Source organism: Rhinopithecus bieti, unplaced genomic scaffold (genome assembly GCF_001698545.2).
Source record: "Rhinopithecus bieti isolate Rb0 unplaced genomic scaffold, ASM169854v2 scaffold_2439, whole genome shotgun sequence".
In the NCBI taxonomy this organism is placed as follows: domain Eukaryota; kingdom Metazoa; phylum Chordata; class Mammalia; order Primates; family Cercopithecidae; genus Rhinopithecus; species Rhinopithecus bieti.
The window spans coordinates 548,588-571,996 of record NW_016804232.1 but is presented as its reverse complement, the minus strand read 5'-3'; the positions used below and the strand labels follow the sequence as shown (position 1 = coordinate 571,996).

Here is a 23,409-nt window from a genome sequence, read left to right as displayed (position 1 = left end):
TAATTGAGTTCACCAATAACTTTCCTGTATCCATTGAGATAAGATTCTATGATTTTTCTCATTTATCAGTATAGAAAATTCGTGTTCATAGGTTAAATCAGCTTTGTATTTTTGGAATAAATTTGGATTTTCTCTATAAGTTGACTTTGTTAATCGTTTCTTTAGGATTTTTTCATTTATGTTTGTGGGTAAGATTTACTTGTACTTTTTCTTTCTCCTAATATTTTTGTTGAGTTTTATTAGTATAAGGTTATCCTAGTCTGTTAAAATGGGTTAAGGAGCATTTCCTTTTTATTTTTTTCTCTGGAAGAATTTATGTTGAATTGGAATTTTTTATTCTTTGAACATTCTCTCATGAAGTTAATATTCTAGTTAGTGAGTTTGAAAATAAATAAGTAAAAGATATACTAAGATAGTGGCAAGTGCTAAGGAGACAAAAGCAATGAGGAGTTATGAAATGTTTGGGTAAAATGTTGAACTTTTAGATTGGTTGGCCAGAGTCTCACTGAGAAGATGATTAGCAGTGCAGAGTAGGCAGAAAAGCATTCCAGGCATGGGATGGACAAATGCAAAGGCCTTAAGGCTTGAGAAGTAGCAAAAGGTCATCAGGACTGGAGTAGAGAGAACCAGGGGGAGAGGGGATGAGGTCAGAAGTTGGAGGGAAGGCAAAGGCCAGATAATTTAGGACTGTCAGGTCATAGTAAACATTTTGGCTTTTTTCTTGAGATAGGAGGCCATTGCAGGGTTTTAAGCAAAGGAATGACTCTTATTAACCTGTTAACAATGTCGCTGTGCAGGCTTGGGATTGAGAACAGATTTCTAGGAGAGTTAGGGCAGGAGAAAGTCACTTAGGAGACAATTATGATAATCCCTACTAGAATGATGGACCAGGATAGCAGCTGTAGGGGTGGTGAAATGTGGTCCAAGTCTGAATAAATTTCATCAGAAGAGGTGATAGGAATTATGAAAGATTGAATACAGAGTGGACATAAAGACAGGAATCAAAAGTGGCTTGAAAGTTTTTTCCCAGAGCAACTAGAAGAAGGCATTAACTGAGGTGGGGAAACCATCAGGAAGAGCCCTTTCCAGAGGGAATATTGGGATCTTGGTTTTGGATATGTTTTAGATGAGGTGCATATTAGGCATCCAAGTACAGATATAAAAGAAACCATCTTAGATACTGGTCTGGAATAGGGAGAGGCCCAACCTGGAGATAAAAATACAGGGGTCATTCCATGGCCTGGAGAAAATATTATGTTTTGAGTATAGATGTAAAAAAGAAGAGGTGCAAGGACTGAACCATGAGATGTGGAAGTCAGGAGTTATCAGTGGTGCTACGTGCTCCAATTAGGTGAAGTAAGTTAGGATTGAACAAGGACCATTATGTTTAGCAACATTGGGGTCATTTGATCTCAAAATTCACAAGAATAAATATTTGAGAAAAGCCAAAGAAAATGTGAAAAATTGTGACTGAGACTTACTAGATTTCAAAACATACTGTGTACACCCTCTATAATTAAATCAATGCTAAATTGATATGGGAATGGACAGAGACCACAACTGAAAACCCAGAATGTTGTGTGAAAATTAGCTGGACGTGGTGGCACGTGCCTGTAATCCCAGCTACTCGGGAGGCTGAGGCAGGAAAATCACTTGAACCCAGGAGGCGGAGGTTGCAGTGAGCTGAGATCGTGCCACTGCACTCTAGCCTGGTGACAGAGCTAGAATCCGTCTTGAAAAAAAAAAGAAAATGAATTCTGAAATGTGAAAGACTTAAATATAAGAAATAAAGTACTAACCATCATGCAAAAAAAATAGGAGACTGCATATACAATGTCTGGATAAATATTATACTTCATCCCCTAAAAATAGAAAAGAGCTCTTATAGATTGACAAAACAACAAACATGTTAATAGAAAAAAAATGAGTAAGAGAGGTGAACAAGCAGTTTACCGAAGAGCAAATTAATTGGCCAATAGACTTAAGAAAAATGCTTAAGTTTATTAGTAGTCAGGGAAATGAATCAATGAATATTGATCGTTGGCAGAAAAAAAGTCAAAAAAAAAAAAAAAAAACCTTCTATTGCTAATAGAGGTACGTGGGAAAAAGGATTCTTTTACCTTAGAGGTATCATTTTTTTCCCCCCATAATGTTGCTAATGTGATGGCACAAATGGTTTCCATTCAGTGAGAAACATGTTGTAATGGAAACTTTGGTTTATTTGCACTTGGAATACTATTGTGTGGCATGCATAGCCCTTAGTAGCACTGTGGCTTTAGACACTCACATAAATTCTTGAAGCCTCATTTTCCTCATTGTGAGATGGAGATAACCAGTCTTAGCTGACTACTTTCCTCTGGGGTTGAATAACAGATCTTGTGTATGCTAGGTCTTTGGAAATGATATAATGTGATTTACAGAATATTAGGATAGGCCATGAGCTTTTCAATACCAGAGTCCAAGAACAAATTACATAAACATGTATATAGAAAGAAAATCTACTAAGTGTAACTTGCAGTAAAGAAGAGCTTTGTAAAGAAGGCTTGATGTCTTAGCTGCTTTCATTATTGGGTCTCAGTTTTCTCAGCATAGACCAACGCTGTCCAGTAGAACTTACTGCAGTGATGATGTTCTGTGATCTGTATTCTTTCCAGTACAAGTCACATGTAGTCGTTGAACACTTGGCATGTGTTAGTGCAACAGAGGAACTGATTTATGGAATTTTAATTTAACTTTCAGTTTTAAAGGCTACATGTGGACAGTACCATATTGGAAAGGAAACCTAGGCTGCACACACTTACTAAATTGTAAATTTGAGGCAGCTTACAACCAGATGCCAAAGAAATTACAATCAGAGGTTTGTGGAGTTTATATTTGCCAAGACTAAAATCGATATTAAAAAATTGTTGTTTGATGAACCCACGATCTGAATAAGGAAACTATTAACAGAAGATGCTCAATTTGAGGAAGGAATTTATTCAAAGACTATAGAAGCTGAACATTTAGACTTCTCAGCCAGAAGTCCGGACATGCTGGCCTAGGTGCTTTCCCAGATCAGCTTTTGCTTTCTTTGTAGATCCTTGCTGCCCAGTGCAGTATTCTTCACTCCTTCCAGGTTGCAGCCCTGACTCCTCTGTTTTCTCTCTTTTGATTCCCTGCTATGAGCTTCAGTTTATTCTTCTACAAAATAGATCAAATATCTATCTTCAAGGACCTTTACTCTTCTAACATTCTAGGAACTTTAAGGAGCTAGCTTGTTTTTCATGGGCTGCATCTCAGGAGTGTCGCTCGTGTGGTGATTTAGGGATCGAGATGAGAAAGGATTTTGTAGCCAGGAGTCTCATCTCCATGTCAGAATGTCTTTCAACAGCATCAATCAGTGGGTGGCCTTTTTGGGGTCTGGGAGCCTTGGTCTGCCCTGACCTTTGCCTGCTTGCTCTGATATATTTTTCACCTGAAGATCTCACATTCAACTTTGCATATTTACATTTATTTTATCAACAAGCCAAACCATTTTAAGGCTAAATATTTTTTAAAAGCTACTTTGCAAGCTTATGTTGTAGCTGTTGTAGGCTTACTTTTCTTCTCATAGTTAGTTTCTACTGTGCTTTGTGTAAGATAGTTGGAAACTGTCATTATTTAAGAAGAAAACAAAGAGTTTACTATTTTACAAAGAGCAAAGACATTTGATTGTTGATACATATGTTCCTGAAGTTTTACACATCTTTTCGTCTTTTTCTTTTTAGAGTCCTGTGAAGATAAATCAGATTAGCTTGGATGAAAGTGGAGAGCACATGGGCGTGTGTTCAGAGGATGGCAAGGTATGGCAAGGATGTGGTCATGCTGAGAGTTCTGCTGTGGCGCCAGCCCCAGGTGATCGGAACAGCACCTTGCTTACTATATACCTGCATTAAGACAATCTGGATTATTCTTTCTGAGTATTGAACTTGCTTCTGATTGGTCATAATTAAAATAAAATATATTTTGCATAAATGTGCCTTAGGAAAAGTAATTACAAGAATGTCAATAATGTAACTAGTATTAAGCTGATTAACAGCTGTGGCAGGGTGACGTGTCACCTTAATCATTACTACCGTGCCACTTCTACTTCAGTGACTAGTCTGCAGTTCCTGCAAGATAGTAGTTTAATGCCTTTCTGCCATAAATCCACAAAATTGGATTTTGTGGGCATGATTTCTGTGGGCCAGTGGTTTTCATTTTCACACACAAGTTATGAATGTTTCTCTTGAATTATAGAATCTTTTGATAAGCGATCATAGTTTATCAGAAGAATAAAGTGTCTTACAATGGCCACATTAAATAAATGTGAAATCAATATATGTACAGTTTTCTAAAAACCTGGTGCCTACTTCCTCGACCAAGGACGTACATCATTTGTGCAGTGTATAACTAACAATTATCAGTGCTTCTTGCTGATGTTGAGCTGTGACATTTAATGGTTGTGGTGATTGATTTTCCACTTATAAGAATGTCTTTTTTGTTTTTAAGTCGATGGAAATCTTTTCTAATGTTGGTTTGCAATGATAAAATTCTAATGCATAGTGTATTTAAGCTACTTTTCTAAAATAACAGTTTGAGAGAGTGCATTAAGAATCATTATAGATCTTTACATATTCCTTACTGAGTAAAGCAGATTTTCTAATCTAATTTTGTATTTTTTATGTGCCCTAAATTCAGTGGGCCATTAAGATGGGTAAATTAAAAACAGTAAAAGTTTAAAAGTGTAAAAGAGTAATATATATATCTCAGTGTAAAAGAGATATACCCATTTAACCTGTTAACAGAAAGCAACATGAAGTCTCTTGACATACAAGAATGCATTTTATAGATCTAAGCCTAATGTTGCCCAAAGAGTCTTTTGCAACAGTAATTGGAACACTAGTGCTTTTCAAAAAGCACTGTCAAATTTTACAGTACTTTCAGAAATTCTGAGATTGTCATGATTATCAGAGAGAGATGAGGGAGGAGTTGGTTTGTGCAGAAATTGAGAAGAATTATGCACACCGCTGAAACATTTTTTGTGTTCATGTATTTGTAAAGAAAGATAGTCTTCATTTTGTTTTCTTAAAGGTGAGGAATTCCTTTTGGGCTGTTATCAATTTAATCGAACTAATTTGTTGAAAGATAGTACTCACTTTTTTTAAAATTGGAAATGAATTTTACTAAATACTTCATCTAGGAATTTTCAGAGCTTTAAATGTTGAAGAATTATTATTTAATGCACCAAAGTGGAATATATTAGCTACTCCGTCTGGTGGATAAGATGAACCTCAGATTATCTCATGGTACCCTTCTTGTCAAACACCTTTGGTTTCCTATTTTGGTGAAATTTATAGCTGCCATATTTTGGTGTGGAACTATGATATATTTTGGGAAGTGATTTTCCCATATTTTTATTAACATTGATAGAATTGAAAATAAATCTTTTAGTACACATACTTATATGTAAGCTACTCCCTTACCGTGGGTTAGTCAGTATTGTGAAAGTTGAGAAGCTAGTATAGAATGATCTGGTAAAGTGGTTAGTGATGATAAAAACATAAAGACATTACACGAATACATTCCAGATACCTAAATCTAATGCTTCTTTAAATAGGTTTTGTGGGTATTTTTTTCTTTTCTTCAGTCTGTTAAGGATCCTAGATAGATAATTATTTATTAGGTTATTTCAAGGGTAACCTTTGATATTTGCATTCAGTTTTCAAGTCGTAATTCCATCAGTTGTTTAAAATATACTGTTTATTCAGCCGGTGGTCATTTTCAATCTTTTTTTGTCATGACTTTTCTACACTTGAGTTCTGCATTTTGAGACACACACATATATCGTGTGTGTGTGTGTTCAGTTTCAGTTTACTGGCATATGTTTCTAGAAAACTTTTAGGATAAGTACATACAAGGTTTATTTTGGGATCGCTTGCATATGTTGCTTTCACATGTAAACTATAATTTAGTATAAAATTCTGGGTTGGAATATTTTCTCTCAAAATTTTGGAGATGTTGTTCCCTTTTTTCTGACATTTATTTTTGCAGACACGTCTGAAGCCAGCTTACTTTTGTTCTTTTCTAAAACCTTTACAATTTTTTTTTTTGGTCCTGCCTTGGAACTTGGACTAATAATAATAATTACAACAAGAACAACAACAGTAATAAATGGTCTGTGTAATTCAGTTTGCTAAATTATGTCTAGTTCTGGTCTCTTTTCATTAATTTTGTCTGGTGCACAATCAGTCCTTTTGATCCATACAGTGAAGTATTATTTTCATTTCAGAAAAGTTTACTTCAGTTATAATTTTGATGATTGCCTCAGTTGCATTTGTTTTCATTTCTTCAAAGAAATTCAATAGTATAAAGCTGAAGGCAATATCGCTTAGAGGCTAAGAGCATAGCTCTGTATTCCAGCCGCCTGGGCTGGCGTTCCCACTCGCTGTGTGAAGTTGGGCATGTTGCTGGGCTTGGCAGTGCCTCCCTCTCCTCAGCTTGGCAGTGGGAGGCCTCCGAGGAGTGTTGCGAGGTGCAGGTATGTGGTGAGCTGTCAGTTGTGTGTTAATTGTTTGTATTGCTGACCATTCATGTTTAATCCATTGCAGTCTGGCCTCTTCCTGTCTCCCATTCTTGTACCTGAACTTTTCAAGGCAAAAGGGTGAATGATTAAGCACTATTTACCCTTCTCTTCCTTTTGCCAGTACATAAGTTGTACAGAAAAGTGTTCATTCATATTGTGTGATGTCTCACACATGTACTTTGCTTTCTCATTTTTAGCTTTTTATCTCTGTGTAGTCAGGGAGAGTTTCTCTACTTGTTTATGCCCCTCGCTGATTCACTTTTCTTCCAAAGTCTGTTTTGTGTCTTACTACTTCCTGGAGTAGATTTTTATTCCATTTTGCATTTTTAATTTTTCTGAAATCTTTCCCAATTCTGTTTTCATATCAGCCTGATATATATTTAATTTTAAAAAACTATAACTTTTTATATGCCGTGGAGTGTCAGGCGGGTGTTGTCTAGTGGTTAGCAGTGGAATTATCCTGTCACTTTTTAGCTGTATGATGTCTGCTAAGTTATTTATACCTCTCTGTGCCTCAGTCCATTTCCTCCCCTGTAAAATGGGGATAATAACAGTACCTACTTATTGGGAGGATTAAATGAGTTAATATATGTAAATTACTTGGAATAGAACCTGGAACAGAAGAATCACTTATTAGTTGTGAGTTACTATTATAATCATTGTTGTCATCTTCCTGTTTTTCTGCTCCAGGTTCATAGCGGTCTGATCTTCTTATTGTGGTTGCCGAACAGTTTTCTAGTTTTTCTTTGGTTTCTGGTTAATATTATTTCTTAAAACATGGTTTTTCTCCCTTTGAGTCTTTGGAATGTTCTGCAGGACTTTTTTAATAGACCTTGACTGTGCTTTCTGTTTGATTTGTTTATCCATTCCAGAACAGGGAGATCTCTTTCTGAACCTGGGTTAGCAAAGAGATTCAGTGTCTGACTTGCCCTTGTTATTGTTTTGGGCGTTTTAGAATCACGCTAGTTCAGTAACAGGGACCCTAAAATGAGCTTAGTTTCCCGTAACTAGATGAAGGCAGCTCTCTAGGGGGAACTAGAGGCTTCTGTCATCACTCTCTGGTCTCTGATAGTCAGCCTGGGTGGAGAATATGAAAACCAGCAATCTTGACCACCAGAGTCCCTCTAGCTACTACTGGAGGTATAATGACAGTTCACATGTCCACCCTATTTTGATTTTTAATGTGTTGTTTGGAAGTGGAAGTTTGAAAGAGGCTGTTACAAGGGAAGTCTAACTGGGAAGGTTGTATAGCACTCTGGCCACCTCTGTCCTAGTTTCTCTGCATCAGGGCTGTTGCCCAGTATTCTGGTTGGCAAATTACATAGAGTTTCATGCTAAAGTGGAGAATGATTACATCCCTTACTGTTTCATGAGGGTAGGTTTCCTCTATTTCAGGTAATAAAACACATACTACATACTTCTAAGGTACTCACATGGCTCTCTGGTTTGCAGCTAATGAGAAGTCCCCCAGGACTTTGCAGGAGCTTGGTTCTCTGGCCAGTTGTTAGGAATTTTCTCTTTTTCTTCATTAGGTATTTTTGTTAGCAGGTTCAGGGAAGTTGTTAGGGCTTCTACAGGAGATACCATTTTCAAAAGGGTCCTCTCTCTTGTAACCTTTAATTACGTGATTCTTATCTCGGATGAGCTCTTCCCAAAAGCGAAGGGATTCACAGATAAGTGTGATTTTCACTGACAACATGGCAAAATAAATAAAGAGGGAGAGAGAGGGGAAATAAATGAGAATTGTTTGGGATTTTATTAGCATTAGTGGTATAACCTGTGACCAGTTAGTTTGGCATGTCATAGTAGTGAAATGAACCAAAACGTTGAAGGTTTTACAAAACACTCTCGTGCTGATACTGATAAAGCTTATGAGATTTGTCTTGTGAAGTTATATTTTTTAATATTGAAATAGAATATAAGAACAGTTGAGGAAAATGTTGCTCAGATAAACATAGCAATAGAAACTGACCAGAGAGTTCTATTCTTGATTTGCCACCTTCAACAGTTACTCCTCCAGCCCCTGCTGTGGGTATGACAGTGATACTTTTGCTTCTGGCGAATTCTCAAGGATAGTATGCATATCGGTGCCTGTTTACTATGAACTTGTTTGATTTTGTTCTCTTTTTGTTTATTCCTCTTTATCACTATACTATTATGCCTTGAATATGCATTTTTAATTTTTAAAGGGACATTTATCCTTGGCAATTCCTAATTTAATTTTCAACATTACATCCACAATCCCTGTATTTATCCACACATTTACTGATCTGTCAGTCTTTTTCTGCAGGCTTATGCTTCATTTGTTTACATCTCATATACTTTTCTGCATAATAGAAATCGCTTTTTTCTAAAAATTACCTTTATCCCATCTGTAAGGCAGAAGGAAGTTTATCCATTTGAATGAATAGTTGGCTTCATTTAATTTCAATTTCTGTCATACAGTACCCTTAATTCAAAGTCTGATATTCATGTTCTTTTCAGTTTGGCACATATTTAAGGCTTTTGAATGTTTTTTATTGTTCTATTCTACTCTTCTTACACTTTATGTAAAAAGATAGCTTTCTGTTTTGCAAGTTTCAGTTTATCCTATATAAAGATAACATGTAGAAGAACAGGATTTAGAATGCCTGGGTTCTGGTTCTAACTCTTCTGCATATGATTTTATGACCTTAGGCAAGTCATTTTCTACGGAATCATCTGTTCAACAGGCATAATGATATTTGCTCTCAGACCTAGCATTTTTGCTATGAGGACCAAATGAGGAACAGCAGAACATTGCCAATTGTGCAGAACTTCAAAAATATCATTTCACCTCACCAGAAAGTTTGATTTTGTTTGTTTGGGGTGGGATTTGGCCATTAGTTTCCAGGGATTTTAACTGTACAAGTGTGTTTGAGAACCACTGAGGTAAAGCATGTTGAAGCATTTAGGGATGTGAGTTAGTAGCAGTAGTGTGAGATTTCACACAAGACCATGCAGTACATGACCTTATTGTACTGAAAAGAAATAGATTATGTTAGGAGAAGTTCAGCGTGCTAGTTGAGCAGGTGTTCATACTGAGGTAGCTTCACCAAGGTGGCCACTTGTTGATTCACTCCGTTAAGATTCACATGATTCAGGAACCTTCTTCCTTTCACCTGGTTTTCTTAGATCTGTCGGGGTCCATCAAGTTAAACTTCCCCAAGTAAAGTGAAACCCTGAATGCAGTGCTTTCCTTTTCTGCTTCTTAGCCATTATTTTATAAGATGTTTGTTATATTATCCTATACCTATATATTTCCATAAAAGTAATGACTTTATAGCCTCCGAACAGTGAGAAGCCAGATGATGGGGGGGCATATGTGTATTTGCCATGTCCAAAATACATTTCAAGACTGGCCTCAGGAAAAATGAAATTCCCTCTGTTTTACCTTATATTATCACTTGTTTGTGGGACCCGAATAACAAACTTGGCACAAGTATATGAAAACAGTAGTTACAATATGAGTGGATGGTCCCAAAAACTTTAATTTTAATGCATGAATCCATTTCCCAAAATTATAACATAAGTGAATTTCCTGCTTGGGACTTGAAAGAATGAATCACTCAGAACTTACCAAGATTAGAATAAGAAGAAATTGAAAGTTTGAATAGTCCTATATTTATTTTTCAAATGGAATTTATAATTGGAAACCTTTTCACAAAGAAACTGTCTTAGTCCATTTGTGTTGCCATAACAAAATACTTAGACTGGGTAGTTTATAAACAATAGAAATTTATTTCTCACAGTTCTGGAGGCTGGGAGATCTAATTTCAAGGTGCCAGCATTTGGCATCTGGTGAGGGCTGCTCTCCTTGCTTCCAAGATGGCGTCTTATTGTAACTTCACATGGCAGAAGGGATGAATGAGGTGTCCTTGTGTGGCAGAAGGCAGAGGAGCAAAAGAGCTAGCTAGTTACCTCAGGCTCTAGCTAGTTACCTCCAGCTCTAGCTAGTTACCTCAGGCTCTAGCTAGTTACCTCAAGCTTTCTTATAAGGGCACTAATCTCACCTATGAGGGCTCCACCTTCATAACTTAATCATCTACTAAAGGCCCTACTTCTTAATACCATCACCTTGGAGGTTAGGTTTCAACACATTGAATTTGGGGAGAACACATACATTCAGACCATAGCAAAGCCATAAGACCTAGATGGCGTCACCAATGAATTCCCGCAAAAGTTATAGAAGAATAATACCACTCTACTAGAGACTAGAAAGAGAGTGTGAACATATTCAGATGTTGGGAAATAGTTCTCATTGACTCTAGTACTCTTTGTTAGCTCCAAGCTAACAAATAGATCTCATGGAATTCTCATGCTGAGAGTATAAATAACCATCACTTTGGAGGTTAGGTTTCAACGTAATGAATTTGGGGGAACACAAACATTCAAACATTCTCATGGTGAGAGTGTAATTAATTTGAAACCACTTTGTGAAATGGTTTGCCTATTAAATGTGAACATGCACATAAATTATGACTCAACAATTCCATTCTGTTATACACCATAAATATGTGTATAAGTGCACCAAAAGATTTGCAAAGTGTGTTCTTAGCCTTATTCGTGATAGCCACAATCTGGAAACAACCTAAGTGGTCATCAGTGGACGATGGATATGTGAATTTTGATGTATTCATACATTGAAATAATACACAGCAGTGGCAAAGAACCAACCTCTACTATATGCAGCAGTGTGGCTAAATCTCACAAATAAAATGTTAAATAATGAATGAAATAAATCAGTGAAATTGAATATGATTCCTTACTTATAAAATTCTAACACCAGCACAACTTATCCATGGCAATAGCTTTGAGGGTAGTGATTAGTTGGAGGGTGTTATTTACTGGAAAGGGAAACAAAGGAGCTTATTGACTTCTATTTCTTGATCAGAATGATGGTTACCGGGATATGTTTGTGTCATAAAAATTTGTCAAGCTATGAATTTATGATTTGTATTCTTTATAGCATGTGTTTTATATTTCAGTTTTGTTTTTGTGGTGTTGTTGTTAAGTAAAGCACTCAGAAAATATACTAAGTATGAATAAAGTAGCCTGGAACAACTTTAAGGGAGACACTGGTAAGCAGGAACTTCTGTGTTCTCAGTAGATTCAGCATAAGGTTGTGAGTTAAGTGTGGTTCACCTAATCTCTTACCACATTGATCTACGTGGTTGGTTTATTTTATATATGAGAGAAAGACTTTAAAAAAAGCTTCCCTTTCCTTTAAGGGATGAAAAAAATAGTTCCTTTAGGGATAGCTTATGGAAGTTTATAAAAGAATATTAATAACTTGTTCAAATCTGTTTCATTTTTTTAATGGCATGCATTTAATACAATTTATGGTGATTGAAGGGAACTCTATCCGTGGAATGCTTATAAAAGCTTAATTGCAGCAAAGTACCCTCACCCTGATGGGATTTTCTTTTTTTTTTTTTTGAGACGGAGTCTCGCTCTGTCACCCAGACTGGAGAGCAGTGGTGCGATCTCGGCTCACTGCAACCTCCGCCTCCCAGGTTCAAGCAATTCTCCTGTCTCAGCCTCCTGAGTAGCTGGGACTACAGATGCACACCACCATGCCCGGCTACTTTTCATATTTTTATTAGAGATGGGGTTTCACCATATTGGTCAGGCTGGTCTTGGAACTCCTGACCTTAGGTGATCCACCCACCTTGGCCTCCGAAAGTGCTAGGATTACAGGCATGAGCCACTGCACCTGGCCGATGGGATTGTTTTAATTAGATATTTACTAGAGGTCATAGGGCCTTAGAATTATTAAATGTTCTACTTTTCTTATTGATCGTATGTGTTCATACTGACTCAGTAACCTTCTCTGTTGCTGTCATGGTGAACTGATACAATCCATTTTCTTTGTAGGTGCAGGTATTTGGACTGTATTCTGGAGAAGAATTTCATGAGACTTTTGACTGTCCAATTAAAGTAAGTATTCAGCAAGTTTTACTTTTTCTAAGGGTTTTCTCAAGTAAGGCAATATGGATTACAGTAATTTGAACATTACCACTTCTGTATTAATTTTGTCAGTAAGTGTCTGTTCAACACTTCAGATGTACTGGATACTGTTTAGACGCTATGAAAGAAGACAGAATGTGTATTTTGTTATTGTGATCTCAGTCTGTCTTCAAGGGTATTTTATTATAGTGAGTGAGATCACACACACACACACACACGGTCTGTGATAAAAGACTCAAAGAGGTAGAAATAATATTAAGCATTCCAAATCTGAAAGGAATCACTTTTAGCTGTTCTTGTCAGTGATGGCTTCATTGGTGGAGTGATATTTAACTTGGCTTTAATAAATGGAGAGGGACTGATGGGAGAAGCTGGTTTTCCATGTGGAAGAACGACACAATAGAAATGGAGAGGCTAGAAAGTTCAACTTGTGTTCAGGAAATAGCAAGTGGTCCATTTTATTTGGTACATAAAAGACTGATTTGACAGGAGAATGTGGAGGAAGATTGGGCTGGCTTTACATTCAGGCTAAAGAATTTGGATTCCATTTGGTAGATAAGGAGAAATTACTGAATATTTAAGAACAAAGTAAATAAACTGAGCTGAGCTTTAAGACAATTAATACAGTGACTGTACACAGTATTGATTGAAGGACAGATAAGAGTCAGAAGGACTAGTTGTTGATAAAAAATATGGTAGTTGAAGTGTCTATTATAGTTGTTGAAGGAAGAGGTCATTTATTTTTTTCACTTGTTTATTCAAACATTTATTGACCAGCAGGTAAAGGAGAGATAGGGTCTGATGTATGTTTTAAAAAGTTGAATTTGCTGAAGTGGAGGGTGATATAAACAGGAGAGTGACTGGGGACAAGAGACAGTTTAGAAGCCTAATATAATACTCTAGGCAGGGCATTACTTGATCTCAATGAAAAGAGTGATAGTGAGCGTTCAAGATGGAGTGGATGAAATTTATTTGGACAGCCTGTGCTAAATAGACTTAGGGAACCTAGTGATGGCTTGGATGAGGGTGATGAAAGATGGAAGAGCTCACTGTCAGTTCAGGTTCTCGCTTTGGGGATGGGGTGTTGGATGCCATCAGTTGCAGTAGGGTATGTTTGAGTAAAGACATGGCTAGTTTGGTCTTGAGTTTAGATAAGTGTAGTACATCAGGTGGGGATGTTACAGAGGTTTTGGAAACAGGAATATGGGCCTCAGGATGGAGATTGGCCCTTAAACACAAGCATGATAACCGTAGTTGAATAAGGTGAAGCTATTTTAAAAGATATTACCCAATTTAGAGCTGTAGAGTGAGAAGAGAAGACCGATGGTGACATTTTGGAACACTCTAACTTGAAGACTCAGGCTGTGGAAGAAAAAACAGCAAAGGAGTGTAAGAAGAAGCAGTTGGAGGGACTGGAATGAATCCCGAATAATAGTGTCAGAAAAGCCAGGGGAGAGAGGGTTTCTACGAGGAGGAAGTGGTCAGCAGTATCAAATGCAGTGTGGAGATTAAATAGCGGGAAGGACTCAAACAAGGACATTCTACGTGGTAATTATGAAGTTACTGGTGACCTTGCTGAGGACTCTTTTCAGAGCAGGAGGGTCACTATACATGAAGGAGTAAATTGGAGGTGAGGAAGTAGAAACAACCAGTAGAGACTCTTCTTTCAAGAAATTTGGTAATAAAGAAGAGACATCATCTGGTAGAGAGAGGGGCCATGTCCTGGGAAGGTTTCTGCCGATCATGTTTTGGTTCATGGCAAAAACCAGTAAAGAGGAAAAGATTAAAAATAAAAGAGAATGCTTGGAGCAGCACTAAGCAATGAGATCAACAGCTTAGGTAGAGAAGATAATCTTGGAAAAGAGTCCTAGACCCTCTCTGCCTGTGAAACAGGCATGAAGGAAGTGGACTGAGCCCAACTATTGCAAGTTAGGCAGTGAAGGAGGAGCACTTGTGGGCAATGGTCCCGATGGCTTTATTTTCTTACATCTGAAGGGAAAGAAAAGGGTAACATAATGTGATTGAGGAGCAGAGATGTTTGGAATCAGTCACAAATCTACAGTTATGCATTACGAGAGAGCTAGGGGGAGATTTTCAGAATGTGAAACAATAGAATGTGTGAATCCTTCAATATTGGTATTGAGGATGGATTAGGAAGGTATTGAAGGGAAGAAGGGCTAACTTGGGAGGGAGGAGTGTAGAGCAATGAAGGGTCATATGCTAAGCCTTAAACATGACACTGTAGGAAGAGGAATCTATTCCATTGTAGGAAGGAAATATATCAATTAATACAAGTATAAAATATGTTTAAATGAAGGTTTATAGAAGTATAATTGTGTGGGATTTTGTGTGTGTGTTTACCTAAAAAAAATTCTCTATGTTAAATTAGAAAAACACAAAATTAGTTAAGTTGGTGATTTCATGGGTGGTTTGGGGATAAAGAGAGAAGGAGGTGGAGTCTGTGCAAGCTTACAGCCACAACAGATGAGCCCCAAAGATGGAGGTGTACTGAGTGGAGCCATGAGGGCTTTTGTTTTCACCCCCTCTCCAAGATGTTAATGATGTTATGTAATCATAAAGCCCTTGCAAATGAAGGAAACAGTAACAAGGGTGGTGGGGCAACCTTAAGAGAAACCTGGGTAGAAAGGGGCTGGGGAAAGATTGGATGAGTGGGAAGCAGATGAGAACCACAGGAACAGGTTGTATGTAAAAAGGTAAGTCCTGAACGGTTAGCTCTTTGGGCCTGTAGCTCTGTTATCTCTCCATTGATGGGGTCTTGGTGTAAGTGGGCTAAATATCTGGGAGGCTGCATTGCTACTTGGTGCCGTCTATCATTGGGAGGCATCTTGGACAATGAGTTAGTTGGCTTCTTTGTTTTTTTGTTTGTTTGTTTTGTTTTCTGTAAATTGTATACAGTTAGAAATACTTGTGACATCTTGCTGCCTTGACCGACCTCCCTTACTGCCTCTATACAGGGGGCATCCACTCATAGGGGTCCTCAGCCAGAAACTAGAACTGACTTATCCTGCTCTTTGAGCTTTGACCTGGCTTCAGAGAAGAAATCTTTTCACACAAGAAGAAAACTCAGATGTCATCAGTTGTTGTAAAATATTATTTGAATATATTATTTCCTACCAAGGTTTCAGGATAATTTTTAGATCATGCTGCTTGAACTGTATCAGGGGTTTTCATTCTGTGCTTTAGCTATGACTCCTAAACCAGAGTTGGGTCCTGTTTCTCTTGTAGATTATTGCTGTGCACCCACATTTCGTGAGATCCAGTTGCAAGCAGTTTGTGACCGGAGGGAAGAAGGTAAGTGTTGTGTGTCTCTACCTTGGTATGTAGCCTTGAGGGGTGTTGTATGTTTACTCTACAATTTATCCTTAATTTAATGTCTGGCTATTCATTAGGAGAAATTCAAGAAAGACAGTTGTAATGAAATCTGATGATCATCATCTCTTGGGGGAGTTGTGGCTTCACTGTTTCTCACTACATTGCTTTTTTTGTTGAGATGGAGTCTCTGTCTGTCACCCAGGATGGAGTGCAGTGGCATGATCTTGGCTCACTGCAGCCTCCACCTCCCAGGTTCAAGTGATTCTCCTGCGTCAGCCTCATGAGTAGCTGGGATTACAGACGCCCGCTATCATGCCTGGATCATTTTTGTATTTTTAGTAGAGATGGGGTTTCGCCGTGTCTCTAATAAAGAAATGGCCAGGCTGGTCTCGAACTCCTGACCTCAGGTGATCTACTCTCCTCAGCCTCCTAAAGTGCTGGAATTACAGCTGTGAGCCACTGCGCCCAGCTTCTCACTACATTTCTTTGAAGTAGGTATAGGACAAGAAAATTAAGAGAGCTGTTACATCTAGAGCTTTGAAATATTGCCCCTTCCATTTAAAAATAACAAAAGCACACTTAAACTACCAATTTTTTTTTTCCTATTTTATTTTTTTCCCTTGTAGAAAATCTCTTGACGGCCTTAATAAACTTTTAGAACAGTTATGGCTACTCTTCACTGACATGTTTATGGCACGTTTTATTATCTCAGTGCTATTTTAAAAATAAGAGATTGGGCTGGGCATAATGGTGGCTCACTTCTATGATTCCAACACTTTGGGAGGGCAAGGTGGGAGAATCACACAAGGCTGGGAGTTTGGAACCAGCCTGGGCAACAGAGTGAGACCCTGACTCTACAAAAAAATTAAGAAATTAGCTGCATATGGTGGTGTGCCTCTAGTCCTAGCTATTCAAGAGGCTGAGGTGGGAGGATCACTTGAACGTGGGAGTTTGAGGCTGCAGTGAGCTATAATTGCACCATTGCACTCCAGCCTGCGTGAAAGAGGGAGAACCTGTCTCTTAAAAAATGTAAAGAGAAATAAGAGAGAAAAACTTTCATATATTAACATTTTCTGTTTATAGATATAGTAAATTCTCAAAGAATCTGTCTGCTTATAGAATAAGTCAAATTAGTTTTTTGTTTTCTGTTTTTATTACCTAGAGATCTTTTAAAGACTATTTTTATAATAAATGCAATCACCATACTGGAATTCCGAATATTATTTACTGTTTGGTTTGGAGCCAGTGAAAAGGAAGTAGCTATTTCTGTAATAGTAGAGAGGTCTGGAGTAGCTGCTTTGAGGCCCAGCTACTAAATGCTTTTAAATGTTTTATGTTTTATGATACTTATCTGTCATTTTCCCTTGGTTCAATAGTTAATAGAATGATAGGGCAGGAAAACCTTCTGGTCTTTCCATGACTTGTCACGAGTGGCGGGTTGGTAGATCCTGATTCCATTCCACGACATAAAGCCAAGATCACGCCAGCTTTGATTTCTGCTAGAGAGCCCCCCCTTCCCGCATCTCACAGTCCATTGTTATTCTTAGGCTGTAGTCGCATTCACCTCATGTAAAAATGTCCAGGGGACTAAGTAGTGGGAATTACAGACCTAATCTCACATTCCCTAGCTTAGATCTGCAGCTGATCCACTCCTGAAAAAATAACTACCTTACTTGTCTTTGTCAGCCTCAGGAAAGAGTAGCATTAACATTCCTCTCGTATTTCTTAACTAAACGCTTTTTGGGTTAAGAAATTTTATGTGTGATTGCATTAGGGTTCTCTAAAGGGACAGAATTAATAGGATATATATATATAAAAAATAGTTTATTAGGGAGTATTAACTCACAAGATCACAAGGTAAGGTCCCACAATAGGCCGTCTCTGCAAGCAGAGGAGCAAGGAAGCCAGTCCAAGTCCCAAGCTAAAGAACTTGGAGTCATGTTCAAGGGCAGGAAGCATTCAGCATGGGAGAAAGAGGTAGGCTGGGAGGCTAAGCCAGTCTAGTCTTTTCACATTCTTCTGCCTGCTTTTATTCTGGCCATCGTGGTCAGATTAGCTGATTAGGTTAGATTGTGCCCATGCATATTGAGGGTGGGTCTGCCTCTCCCAGTCCACCAACTCAAATGTTAATCTCCTTTGGGCAACACCCTCAGACACACCCAGGAGCAATACTGTACTTCCTTCAATCCAATCAAGTTGATACCATCACAGTGATATAGCATAAGTTCACAAGGCTGAAATTTAAACCCAGGTGTTCTTAGGACTGAAGATCTGGAGGAGAGATTTTGCTGTGTTGGTTTGTGTATTTTTTTTTTTTTTTTTTTTTTGAGACAGAGTTTTGCTCTGTCATCCAGGCTACAGTGTAGTGGCGCGATCTTGGCTCACTGCAAGCTCCGCCTACCGGGTTCACACCATTCTCCTGCCTTAGCCTCCGGAGTAGCTGGGACTACAGGCGCCCGCTACCACGCGCAGCTAATTTTTTGTATTTTTAGTAGAGATGAGGTTTCACCATGTTAGCCAGGATGGTCTTGATCTCCTGACCTCGTGATCCACCCGCCTCGGCCTCCCAAAGTGCTGGGATTACAGGCTTGAGCCACCGCACCCGGCCTGTGTTCTTTAATAATCAGTGTATTCGTGAAGTTTAATAATTGCTTTTCTGCTGTAGGGGATACCTGTAGTCTCATCAAGTTTGCCACATTAATTCTGCTGCATGAATGTCTTGTCTCCCTGTAGGATGTCTGGGTGAACTGTGTCAGTTTAACATATTCTTCATCCTTTTACTTAGCATATGATATCATTTGCAGACATCCATAGAAAGGACAGTGTGCATGCAGCAGTCTGGGTCAGAGTCCATTGAGTAGATCCATGAACAGTGCAGGAACAGCAGAGTAATCTAGCATCTAATTATTGGTGAGGTAACATGAGAAGAGCTTGGAATTTATAGAAAGTTGGACATTGGGATAAGCAATAAAATAAGTAGAATTCAAAAAGTGCTGAACAGGCAGAACATCAGGGGTTTGGTTTGTCTCTTTGGTTGTCACTGACTACTTGACAGGCTGTTCTATATTCAGTCTTCTATGAGAGTAATTTTTTTTTTCCTATTGAGTTCTCCAAAAATGCATCTGTTGACATCTCTTTCCAAGCACACACAAAATGTTTATGTGTATATAAAATGAGAGTAAAATAAAACAGTTAAAGTCATCTGGTGAAAATTGAATTAAAAATGATTTTGTTATTAACTTAGACATTCGGGACTAAAATAATTTAAAAGGAAAAACACACTGAAAAGCTTCGTATATTGTATATAAGGTTTAGTATTTGGGGCATGAGAAAAGCACGTGTATGATAGTTTAAAGTGAGGAATCCCGTGATTACCCATGTCAGTGTAAGTAATTGGTATTAAGCCATCTATTTTTGAGATGTTTTAAAATAGCTTTATTGGTACATAATTTGCATACCATGAGGTTCACCAGATGATAGTATGCTGTTTAATGGTTTTAAATATATTTACAGTGCTTTGCAACCATCAACATAATCTAACTTTAGAACACTTTCATCACCCCAAAAAGAAACCTCGTACCCATTAGCAGTCATTCCCCATCTTCCTTCCTCCCCTCCTCTCATCCCTAGGCAACCACTAATCTATTTTCTTTCTCTATAAGTTTTCCTATTCTGGTTATTTCATATAAATGGAATCGTGTAATATATGGCCTTTTTGTCTAGTTTCTTTCCTTATTTTTCTAGGCACATCAATGTTGTGGCATGTATCCGTATTTCATTCCTTTTTATGTCCAAATAATATTTCATTGTGTAGATCTATCATGTTTTATTCATCCGTGTATCACTTCATTGACATTTGGATTGTTTCTACTTTTTGGCTATTATGAATAATGCTGCTATGAACATTTTTGTACGGCTTTTATGGCTATGTGTTTTCATTTCTCTTGAGTATGGAATTGTTGAATCATATGGTAACTATGTTGAACATTTTGAAGAGTTGCCAAACTGTTTCCCAAAGTGATTGTTCCATATTACATTCTCATCAGAAATATATGAGGGTTTTAATTGTCTGCATTCTCACCAATGTTCATTCTATTTTCTCTTTTTGATTATAATCACTCTGGTGTGTGTTAGTGATACCTCACTGTGGTTTTGACTTGCATCTAATGACTGATGATGTTGACCATCTTTTCCTGTGCTTATTGGCCATTTGCATATCTTCTTTGGAAAAATGTTTATTCAGATTCTTCACTCATTTTTTAATTGGGTTTTTTTTTTAATTATAGAGTTGTAAACTTTAAAAAATAAATTCTTGGCAGATATTCCTTATTAGATACATAATTCGCAAATATTTTTTCCCAGCCTATGAGTTGTTGTTGATGGTATCCTTTGAGGCACAAAAGTTTGTAACTTTAATAAAGTCACATTTATCTTAATTTTTTTTTATACTTGAACTATTGGTGTTGTATCTAAGAGATCATTGCCTGTTGCCTATTCCAAGGTCATAAAGATTAATGCCTGTTTCTTTTAAGACTTTTGTATTTTTTACTCTTAAATTAGGTGTATAACATATTTTGAGTTCATTGTTGTGTGTGATGTGAGACAGGAGTCCAAATGTATTCTTTTGACCCAGCATCATTGTTGCAAAGACTATTCCTTTCCCATTGTCTTGGGCCCTTTGTGGAAAATTGGTTAACCATAAATGTTAGGGTTTATTTCTAGACTCTGAATTCTACCAGTCTATATAGCTATCTTTATGCCAGTGTCCCTTTTAGGTTTCAAAGCCACTAATTTTTCTGTAATTAGTTATGGGATGATAGCTGAACTACAGATGCTCCTCAGTTTACAGTTGGGGTTGTCCCAATAAGCCTATTGTAAGTTGAAAATATCATTAAGTCAAAAATGCATTTAATATACCTAACCTACTGAACATCACATCTTAGCCTGGCCTACTGTTAATTGTAGTCAGAACACTACAGTTAGGCAAAATCATTTGGCACAAAGCCTATTTTATAATAAAGTATTGAATATATAATGTAATTTATTGAAAGCTGAAAGTGAAAAATGAGTCATTGTATGGGTACCATCATAAAGTTGAAAAATTGTTAAGTCAAATAATCATAAGTCAAAGACTGTGTACTCTTAAAACTTTGGTTTGGGGTTCTTTCCCTTTAAAAAGCCATTATATATCATCATTCTTTAAGGAAAACCTGTTTTTATTCCCAGTACGATTAAAGCACCCTAAGGTAATACAAGCAAATTATTTCCACTTACTAAAGAAGATATATATATGAGATCTGTCTATCTATCTATCTATCTATCTATCTATCTATCTATCTATCTATCTAGATGGAGAGGTGTGTATGTGTGTATGACAAAACAAGTCTTTTAAAAGTGTGATAATAGTTTGTGATTTAGAATAATTTATTTAAAAAGCCATTATAATTCATTTTACTTATGTTGAAGGTTTTAGAAACATGTAACTGTGTCCACAAATTAATGACTTGTAACATACAAACTTTGATTTATTTGGATCCATTAAATTTTATCATGTAAATATGTATTTAGTAAGTAGTAAAAAGTACCATTCACTTGATAAATTATAATGATCTGTTTGCATATGGTTAAATGGAGATTTTTAAAACATGTATCAGCCTGGGGTGATTTGCAGAAATCTCCAGAGAATTTCCTTTTCTACATGTTGTGTGGTATATACTTGTAAAGATTATTGATGCTACATTCTTTTGACATTAGTGTGTTTTGTTTGTTTTGAAATAGATTTATTTAGTTGAGGTATTTTAGGATGTGTTTTTCTAATTTCATTAAGAAATATATCTTTGATGTTAAAACTAAAGGCATGTAGGAGGTGACATTAAGAAAAGAGGACTGTTGTGAAATGACCACTTTCATTTTGAAAGTGTTCGCAAATTTTTAGCAGGAGCTGCTCTTTTTGTAACTGAGTTATAGAGGTTTATATCTTTGACAAATGAGATAAACAACTACATTGGCTCAGTAGCTGCTCAAATCCTTTCAGCTGCAATTTTAAACTAGCAACATAAACTAGGCAGAACAATTTTGAAAAGCCCAACATTTAGCAAATGGTTATAACCTTGCAATAATCATATGTCACAGATACCAAGATCCCTCCTTTGTTGAGAACAGGTGGCAGATCACATAGAGGGAAAAGAGAATAAAGACATATATCAGATAACTGGAGGTTACGACTTTCTGCCTTTAAGAAATAATTTAATCTTCAAAAAATTGGAGCAAAGACTAGCCAAATGAAGGTGTAATGTGGAATAAAGACATTCTTAACCCTTAAGAACACTGATCTTTAGACTGACAGCCAAATAAATCCTTGGAATTATATGCCACCTTCTACAAACAATGGGTTAAAGTGGCACAGAGACTAGAAGAACTAAGTAGAAAAGTAGAGGACCACTATGAGATATTCATGAAGTCATAAGAAAATTTGAGAGAGATGTCTATTATATTTAATAGTTGTTTAGTCTTATTACAATTTTTGATTCCTATAAAAATTATTAAAGTAATTAGAACATACTTTTCAAAATAGTACTGCAGAATATAGCAATGCAGCAGAAGAAAACCTGAAACTGTAGTTTGACAGATACTTCCTTTTTAAAGTTCTCCTTCTTAGGTGTTTAGAGATAGCTCCTTATCCACCAGGGACTAGGACTAGGAGGCTATAGTTCTGTCTGGCATAAACTTTTATTTTAGGTTTTCAAGGTGTCTTCTTAGTAGTTGAATGCAATAGCTGGATTTATGGACTCCAGTGCTTGACACATGAGCATAAAAAGTTTATTCCAAATTCTGTTTTGTTTCCATCTTGAAAAAAGAAAGAAAAGAGAAAGCACATCTCTTGAAAGTGCCATTGGAGAGAGCTTTCAAACATGTGAACCAATGAATTTTTTTTTGTAAGTGTAACCTTGTTGTGTAGCAAGAATTCTAATACAGGAGCATGGCAAATGAAGTTTCTATTTTAGAAATAAATCTGCCAAGTGAATCTTGTCTGGAGTTTTTTTTTTTTTTTTTTTTTTTTAATTGTCCAACTTTCCCTCTCAGCAGGTAAACTTTAGCTTCATAGGACCTTTACCTTTGAACTCTGAAATATACTTTGTAATAACTAGTTCTACTACTTTGACAAGTCATTAAATTGTTGTGATGCCGTTTGCAGTGGAGTTCACTTTTAGAAATGAGATAGTCAGTTGTTTGGCGTTATGGTGGGATAGAATGAGGGGACCTGGCCGCAGGGACAAGTTGCTTTGTAAGCTGGAAAATGTCAGTCAGCAAACAAGGAAAGGACTGGAGTGAATGAAATGAGGAAAATTTGAAATGGCAAATTTTACCTGAAGGACAGAGATGGTAGTGTCAACCAGCTTCTGTAAGCTTCCAGCAGTGATCTGCAAATAAAAAATTGGATTTTGAATCCTTTTCAAAGAGGAGTCAATACGGGAAGCTTTTATAAAACTGTAAATATTTTAAAA

The 23,409-nt window shown here is 37.0% G+C and overlaps 1 protein-coding gene across 2 annotated transcripts in view; it reads left to right on the top strand.

Annotated features, from left to right (window-relative positions):
• VPS41 (VPS41 subunit of HOPS complex) overlaps positions 1 to 23,409 on the top strand; it is a 191,804-nt gene that overhangs the window by 79,095 nt on the left and 89,300 nt on the right. For both annotated transcript variants that reach the window (XM_017867372.1, XM_017867371.1), the window contains exons 5-7: positions 3,747 to 3,821; positions 12,479 to 12,541; positions 15,818 to 15,883. In XM_017867372.1, coding sequence (XP_017722861.1) covers positions 3,747 to 3,821; positions 12,479 to 12,541; positions 15,818 to 15,883 — 204 coding nt within the window. The remainder of the gene's footprint in view (positions 1 to 3,746; positions 3,822 to 12,478; positions 12,542 to 15,817; positions 15,884 to 23,409) is intronic.